This window comes from Bos grunniens, chromosome 17 (assembly GCF_055505025.1).
Source record: "Bos grunniens cultivar Pamir isolate PY7600 chromosome 17, Bosgru_T2T1.0, whole genome shotgun sequence".
Lineage (NCBI taxonomy): Eukaryota > Metazoa > Chordata > Mammalia > Artiodactyla > Bovidae > Bos > Bos grunniens.
The window spans coordinates 10,440,072-10,448,663 of record NC_141181.1 but is presented as its reverse complement, the minus strand read 5'-3'; the positions used below and the strand labels follow the sequence as shown (position 1 = coordinate 10,448,663).

The 8,592-nt window shown below is 42.9% G+C and overlaps 1 protein-coding gene across 18 annotated transcripts in view; it reads left to right on the top strand.

Annotated features, from left to right (window-relative positions):
• ARHGAP10 (Rho GTPase activating protein 10) overlaps window positions 1-8,592 on the top strand; it is a 376,372-nt gene that overhangs the window by 143,250 nt on the left and 224,530 nt on the right. For all 18 annotated transcript variants that reach the window (XR_015144127.1, XM_086346463.1, XM_086346459.1 and 15 more), the window contains one exon: window positions 513-614. Coding sequence is in view for 15 of the 18 variants with exons in the window: in XM_086346463.1 (XP_086202589.1) it covers window positions 513-614 (102 nt within the window). In the remaining 3 variants the exon portion in view is untranslated. The remainder of the gene's footprint in view (window positions 1-512; window positions 615-8,592) is intronic.

Genomic DNA, 8,592 nt, shown 5'->3' with positions numbered 1-8,592 from the left:
TACTAGACAGTTAGGGAAGATTTTTTTTTCCGATATGTGTCTCCACCCCCCCCCCCACCATGGCGATTGTAAATAATTTTTAAACGTAGATCAAAACTTACTCAGTTTTATGTGAATTCCATTTATATGCCAAAATCTGTAGCAAGTTTGCTTTTTTAAGCTTTATGGTCTTATTATGTTTTCATCCTAAATGTTTTTTTTTTTTTAAATGGACAAGTGAATGGCATTAATTCCAAACACTGATAGGTATGAGGGATTGAAAATAACAGGCTAGGAAAAAAGTTCATTAAAGGAAAAAGCAAAAAGGTAAGTGACTCTTCAGTCCAAATGCTGTCTTGATGATTAATAAACAGTGGCCTGGCTGCAGATAGATTTTCCAGATAACTTTTTCACACTTCATGGTACTTTCTTTTTGGATATTTTTCATATTTTGATCTTCCTAGTAGATTGACTGTATATGCCTTTCCCCCCCTCTGTTTAATCATACTTGTCTATGTTTTTCTTATTTGTAGGAAGAAAAAAAGAAGTTTGACAAAGAGACTGAAAGGAACTATAGCCTAATTGATAAACATTTGAATTTATCAGCAAAAAAGAAAGACTCACATTTACAAGAGGTATTGTTTTTATTTTTCTTTTAACTTGTTTGTAAAATTTAATAATCAGTGCATGTCTTTTTTTTAATGAGCTTTTCTTTTGAAAATGTTTCATCTAGGTTTATTAGAGATGGAAAAAATGACTAGGTATCACCATGAATTTTAAAAAAAGCTCTTTTGGAATAAGACAAAATAAGATCTCATAGAGCGATTAATGCAGTGTGGGCTCAGAGTATTAGAAGTTTTTGTTCTGACTATATTTTCCCAGGAACAACCATTTTAACTAGGATAACTGAGAAAAGATATATTATTTTCAGGAATAGGTTATTAATTAACTTTCAAGATGTGTTGAAAAAGTGAATTGAATAAGCTCCTATACCATTTGGCTTTTATGTGAAGGCAGAATTAATCTTACCTAACGCTGAAGATTCAGGAGTTTTTCAGCTTCTTTGGAAAGAGAGCATGTTTTACTTGTGTTAATAGACTTGTTTCTTTTGGAGGGAGCCATATGTAAGGAGAAAGGAATTTATATCTTCTGTCTCGTTTTCGCTTTCTGTTTTTTTCTACATTCCCTGCCACTTGTTTTTCCTCACTCACACCCTGGAAATTCAGTTGTTTACAATTTGGAACATATGCTTTCCTTAAACATAATGCTGTTTTCATCCCACAGAAGTGTGACTTCTTCCCCGTGCATTTGTTTATTTTTAAACACATAAGGGATCCAGGCGTAAGGTGCCACTATAATAGACACTTGGTGAAGTATCATCAAAATGACAATGTTGTAGAGTAAACCTGGGTTGTGTTGAAATGTTACAGATTTAGTTGCAAACGCTGTGTGTATGTGTGTGGCTATGTTGACATGAACCACATGTTGCATCTTCTTTTGTCTCTGTAATGTGATTAGCCGATGTTTACATGGTGTTTGGTGGTCTGTAGAAGAGAAAGGCCCTTTTGTACCGTCTAATCCTGACTACAGTACTGTTTGCAGGCGGTCCTGCATTCTCTCGTTTTCCATATTGTGCAGAAAGCCATGCAGTTGCTACACGTGCTCCCTCACCTCCTGCCCTCTGGCAGTTTTGAAGGGACAGCTGTTGCTCGTAGAGGCTCTTTATGCCAGCAGTTTTCCACTTCCTGTTCTACTTGATCTCTGTTTCCAGGTATCCTGATGGGATTTCCATGCCCCAAGTCAATTTCCATCTCCACCTCACTCTCTAATTAGATATCATTCTACCTGTTGCTAGGGCAAAATCTGTAACGTCATCCTTGGCTTTTTCTCTCTTAGCCCGTCTACTCAGCCTAGGTCTTCTTCAACTTCAGGTTATTCTCAGAATGTGGCCAGTTCTCCTAGCCTGCAAACCTGTCACTCTGACGCAGGTGGTGGGCATTTCTCACATAGGTGACTATAGAAGCCTCCCGGCTTTTTACTCAGGGATCTCTACAGTTTATTTTCATTTTCAAGTTATTTTGCATTCATTTATGTGTATATGCATGCAGCTTTCTCTGTGGCTCAGACTGTAAAGAATCTGCCTGCAGTGCAGGAGACCCTGGTTGGATCCCTGGGTCTTAAAGATCCCCTGCAGAAGGGAATGGCTCCCCAGTCCAGTATTCTTGCCTGGGAAATCCCATGGACAGAGGAGCCTGGATGGACTACAGTCCTGGGACTGACTCAAGGAGTCAGACATGACTGACTAACACTTTCACTCTTTCTTTATGCATATGTGCATGCATGTTACTCTGTGTAATGACGACACAGGGATCGAACCCCTGTCCCCTGCATTGGGAACATGGACTCTCAACCCCTAGACTGCCAGGGAAGTCCTCTTACGGTTTATTTTCTATATGGCAGCAGAGTCAGCCTTTGTCTTGCTCTTCGTCTCCAAATGCTCCTAGAAGCTCTGTCAGAGGCCCCCAGTCCACTCCGCCTTCTCTCACCCCACATGGCAGCCTCATTCTGGCTTGGCTCCATGGCTTAGGGCCTCAGTGCTCGTCCTTCTGCCAGATCCGCATGACTCACTTGCAAATAGTCTTCCAGATAGTCTCCTCTCAGACTTCCCCTGAGTGGAGATGTTGTATCTTATTTAGGGTGCCTTCCTTACTCTGCCTTTTTTGTTGTTTTTTCTTTTTCTTGCTCTTACAACCATTTGACTCATTATGTATTCAGGTGTGGGCTTTCCTGGTGGTTCAGTGGTAAAGAATCCACCTGTAAATGCAAGAGGCATGAGAGACTCAGGTTCGATCCCTGAGTCAGGAAGATCCCCTGGAGTAGGAAGTGGCAACCAGCTCCCATATTCTTGCCTAGAAAATTCCATGGACAGAGGAGCCGGGGGGGCTACAGTCCATGGGGTCACAAAGTGCTGGACCCGACTGAGCACACACGGTACATTCGGGTCTCATGGCTTCTTTCCCTGGGATGTCAGCTCCTTGCAGGCAACAGCCTAGTTCTCTTCAGCACTCTGTCCACAGTGCCTAGAATAAGACCTGTCGGGGAGCAGGCACTCATAAATACTTATTGAATGAACTAGTGTGAAGATTATGAGAGCAGGCACTCATAAATACTTATTGAATGAACTAGTGTGAAGATGATGAGCTAGACCTTCAACAATTTCATCATTCCCAAAGATGATTAAACATTACGTTGGAAATTTGAAGAGACCCTCAAGATGAATCATTTTAGTTTTCACTTAAATTATATATTCTTGGGTCTTCTCTGGTGTTCCATGGTTAAAAGACTCTATGCTGTCCATGCAGGGGGCATGGGTTCGATCCCTGGTTGGGCATCTAAGATCCCACATACTGAGTGGCATGACCAAAAGGATTAAAAAAAATTACATTTTCTTTGCTGTTTTGATTTGTGTGCTCCTTTCAAATGTACAGAACCCCACTTGACCGAGCTTTCTGTTGCAAGAGTGAATGCCTTACGGATGGGGATGCTCCTTAAAGGAAAGAAGGTTAGGTGTGGCTTTGGCCACTTCTGGCAGTGGCTAATGCGTTGCTGATCTTCAGTAAATTGAGTTGAGGTGCTTGAGAGATTAATAAAGGTTGCTGAGAGTGGTACTGAACAAAGGCGTGTGTCCTTGTTATCAGCTGTTCTTTCCTCTGGTTTCCAATGAAAATCACAGAGAATTGTGGCCGACAGCAGGCTGGCAGTTTTGGTTTATTCGGACCTTTGCCTCTCGCTCTGTATTGAACGGACACTAGCTTCTGCTCCATCACACCCCCAAATTCTCAATATTACTGTCTGTACTAGAACAGTAATTGGGTATTTGAGAAAATTCTTCGACTGCTGATATTTGAACTGTATTTTTGTTTTCTTATGGCAGCTAAAAATTAGCACTTGCCCTCTGCCTCTTTAGATTAAATTCACTAGGCAACCTCTGAGGCCCCGCTCCCAGGCTGTATTCCACATTGTGCCCCCATTAAAACTTGACTCACAACTCTCACATCGTGCATTTTTTTTCCAGTTGAGTACTCAGATAATTATATTTCCGTAAGTATGACCAGAGAAATAGATCCCCTGAAGATCTTTGTGTGAGGGATCTATTCCTGTTATGCGTATTTACAGCAGGCATGGTCAGAAGTGAAATTGATAATCTATTTGAAGTTATATGTTTAAAAAAATGACTTTTGCTTGGTATAGTAAAAAGTATAGTCCAGATGTGTGTTTTTCAATTGCCACCAAGCAATGATCTCTGTTCTGGCACTACCTGGAAATAGCGTCAGATCCTGCAGGTTAAAGGCTCAATCCTACAAGACCGCCCTACTGATGACTGGCAGATGCCAGCTATTATATATAGAATGGGTAAACAACAAGGCCCTATTCAGTATCCAGTAATAAACCATAATGGAAAAGAATGTATATGTGTAACCAAATCACTTTGTTGTACAGCAGAAGCTAACACATTGTAAATCAACTGTACTTCAGTTAAAAAAAAAAAGACCGCTTCTAACACCAAATCCTGGTGTGCTTCTGATTAACTGACTACAAAGAAAAGGTTCCTGTGGCCCCCTCTTCCTTGGGTTTGATTGATTTGCTAGGGCAACTCACAGAACTAGGCGACATTTACTTAAGTTTACCAGCTTATTATAAAAGGTAATCTAGGGGATTCAGATGAGCAGCCAAGAGGAAGAGGTGCACAGGACTGGGTCCAGAAGGGTCCCAGGTGCAGAAACTTCTGACCGTGTGGAGCTGGGGTGTGTCACTGTTCAGGCAAGTGGATGGATTTACTCATGACCTGAAATGAAGTCTGCCAGATATTTCTCCAGTAAAGACGGGTTTATTCAGGATCAGAAGAGAGTTGCTGTTTGAGGCCTCGCAGCCATGGTGAGCCAAGGGCACGTTCCCACCTGATGCATGAAGGAGATCCCCTTGATTGTGAGGGACCGGGAGTTGAGAGGCAATAGTAAACAGAGGCCATGGCTTTTCTTGGGCTGAGTCCTGGCCAGGCGAGAAGAGTCATCTTCCTTCTTTCTCTTGGGCTCTGTTGTTGTCTGAGGCCATGAGTGCTCCCACTCTGGTGACCCAGCTCTGTTTAATTGAGTTTTCTGTTTACTGATTTTTTACATTGCTAACCTGGAAGCTTATGAACCCATGTTCAGGAGTTGCTACAGAACTTAATCTGTAGTGCTTACCCCTTCCTGAGGGCCAGTGGGTGGGGCCGAGGTTCTAACCTTCTGATCAGTGCAGCCTTGGGGCCCCCCAAAGTCACCTTATTAGCACAAACAGGAGTGTTCTCACTCAGGGCTCCTTACAAATGACAGCAGGCACTTCCCTCAGTCCGGAAATTCCAAGGGTTTTAGGAGATTTGTGCCAGGAACCTGGGACAAAGACCAAATACATTTCTTCTTATACCGCTTATATAGTGATTGCCTTTCAGACGGAGTCAAGCTAAAGGACTGTGCTGCTGGGTGTAATTTGAATGTCTGTGGTGGTGGCGTAAATGATGGGTTATCTACAGTCCCAGGGATTCTGGTGATAAGATCTCTCCGTGCCTGGCACAGCAGAGGCTGTGAATAGAAGCTGAGCAGCGATACAGGAGCACAACCAGGAGAGAGAATCCACTCAAAAAAAAAAAAAAAAAGAAAACGACCTTGGTAAATGTGATCCTGGTGAAATTTTCTTGAAAGGCATCTCCCATTAACAATAACATGAAAGATTCACCCTTAAATCCCCCATAGCTCCATTTTAGTAAATACTCAACACACTTGCATTGTTTTTCCTGGGAGTCGTGCCTGTTAACTGCTGGTGGCTGAGCTCAATCTCTGGTCATTAGAGGCATAAAAAAATCATGATTTCTATGAGTATTAGGTAGAAAATTTGGCTGAATAAGAAACATTTTGACTTAGTCATGTTGGCTAAACAAGTAGTCACAATCTGAAAGTAGAGTTCTTTTTTCGGTGGAAATTATGAGGATTTCCAGGAGGAGAGAGCATCTCAAAGTGATCCCAAGAGACTGCTCCGAGGAGGCGGGGAAGGGAGTCAGTATATATAGAAGTTTGTAGCAAGGTAGGGGTGGCGGGAGGCAGTCTGTTAATTAAGGAAAGCCAGATATCTCAAGGAATTTAGCATTCTTATATGTATGTTGTTGTTCAGCTGCTAAGTTGTGTCTGATTCTTTGCAACCCCATGGAATGTAGCAAGCCAGGTTTCCCTGTCCTTCACCACCTCCCAGAGCTTGTTCAAACTCGTGTGCATTGAGTTGATGATGCTATCCAGCCGGCTCGTCCTCTGTTGTCCCCTTCTTCTCCTATCTTCAATATTTCCCAGCATCAGGGTCTTTTCAAATGAGTCAGCTCTTCCCATCAGGTGGCTGAAGTATTGGAGTTTCAGCTTCAGCAGCAGTCCTCCCAATGAATATTCAGGGTTGATTTCCTTTAGGATGGACTGGTTTGATCTCCTTGCAGTCCAAGGGACTCTCAAGAGCCTTCTCCAGCAGCACAGATCGAATGGATCACAGCCGTGTCTTCTGTGGGTGGGAAGACGGAAGTGTAGGCACCCATTTAATTCATTCCTTTCATGCGCCTCTCAGCTGTCTGGGGCCGAATCCTGCTTCTTGATTGTTCATACCCTTAGTGTTTACCGTATGTGTGTGTGTTAGTCACTCAGTCGTGTCCAACTCTTTGCGACCCCACGAACTGTAGCCCACCAGGCTCCTCTATCCATGGAATTCTCCAGGCAAGAATACTGGAGTGGGATGCCATTCCCTTCTCCAGGGAATGTTTACCATAACAGGTGGAAAATGTGACGGATGGCTGCCTCCTATGCTTTCTTGGCATCCCCCCAAGCCCTTCAGCATACTTAGCCAATGGCTGGTGCATAGCTGGTATTGTTTTCCTGGGCTCAGAAATTTACATTTGAAAGGCTAATGTTTACACATACAGCAGAAAATATTTCATTTCAAAGTAAGATGCATTTATTATATTTAAACATTAATTAAAAAATGATACGCCAAAAAATTATTACCTGTTACCTTTTTTTCCCCCCAAAACTTAAAATTTTGTTGTGGTAAAATATAGCAGGTGAAGTGAAAGTTGTTCGGTTGTGTCTGACTCTTTGCGACCCCATGGACTACACAGTCCATGGAATACTCCAGGCCAGAGGGTGGCCTTTCCCTTGTCCAGGGGATCTTCCCAACCCAGGGATCGAACCTGGGTCTTCTGCATTGCAGGCGGATTCTTTTCCAGCTGAGCCACAAGGGAAGCCCAAAATATAGCAAGATATGATTTTAACTATGTTCAAGGATATCGTTTGTGCAGTGTCATTAAATACAGTCACCCCCACATTCCAACTCCTAAAGGCTTAGGTACGGAAACTCTGTGCTTCCCACTAAACTGTGACTCCCCAGCCCTCTTCCCTCCGGCTCCTAACCATCATTCTACTTCTGTCTCTATCAATTTCACTCTCCCAAGTACCTCATGGAAGAGCAATCATGTGGCACCTGTCCTTTTGTGATTGGCTCATTTCATTTAGCATTGTTGACTAAAATAAATGTAAAACGTTGTGAGTTGAGAGTTGTGAGGAAGTTTTATTTGGGGCAAAGTGAAGAAATTTTATTTGGGGCAAAATGAGAACTATAGCCTGGGAGACAGCATTTCAGATAGCTCTAAGAAACTGCTCCACAGTGGTGGAGGGAAGGTCAGTACATATGTGATTTTGTTGAAGGGGGTGTGCGTGCACTGAAGCATGCGTTTTTTTGTGTGGAAGGTTTCTGGTAGTTTTGTGAGGGTGACTGCTAGTCGCGAGGAGCAGACATCTCCGTGAAGGATTTTAGTGCTTTTCTAGATAGGAAGAGATACAAGAATTGGGCTCATCAAATCAGCTCCTGAAAATACGTAGCTATCTGAAGACCTGTCCTGGCAGTTTTTCCCAGAGCACAGAGTGCTTCATTTCTGCTCTCCACCCTGAACTCCTTTTCAGGGGGTTTTGATGGTCAGTAGCTATGCAGCTCATGATTTAGTGCTTGTAGAGGTACAAGGTAAGTGCCGTTATGTAGTTGACAGGTTAATGTCCTGAGGCTTCTTCCATGTTAAGCCAGGTGCCGGGATTTCCTTCCAGTCTGAGGCTGAATAATATCCCATTATCTGTGTAGACCAGATTTTGATTATCCCTTCATCTGTCAGTGGGCACGTTGGTTATTTCTCCCGTTTCGCTGCTGTCAGTGTGGGTGAGCAAGTATCTGTTTAAGTCCCTGCTTGCAGTTCCTGTGAGTGTATACCCCGAAATGGAACTGTTAAGGTCGTATGGTCATTCTGTCTTTAATTTTTTTGTAGTCATGGCAGCTGAGTCATTTTGCATTCACGTCGGCAGTGTACAAAGCCGTTTCTCTACGTCTTCACCAGTACTTCTCGTTTTCTGTTTTGTTCTGGGGATAGGTCTGTTTTTTGTTTGTTTTGTTTTCGATAAGCGTGCAGTGAGTGTGCACACCACAGTGTAACCTGTGGTTTTAATTTGTATTTCCCTGATGGTGAGTGATGCTGAGCATCTTTCCATGTGTTTAGATATG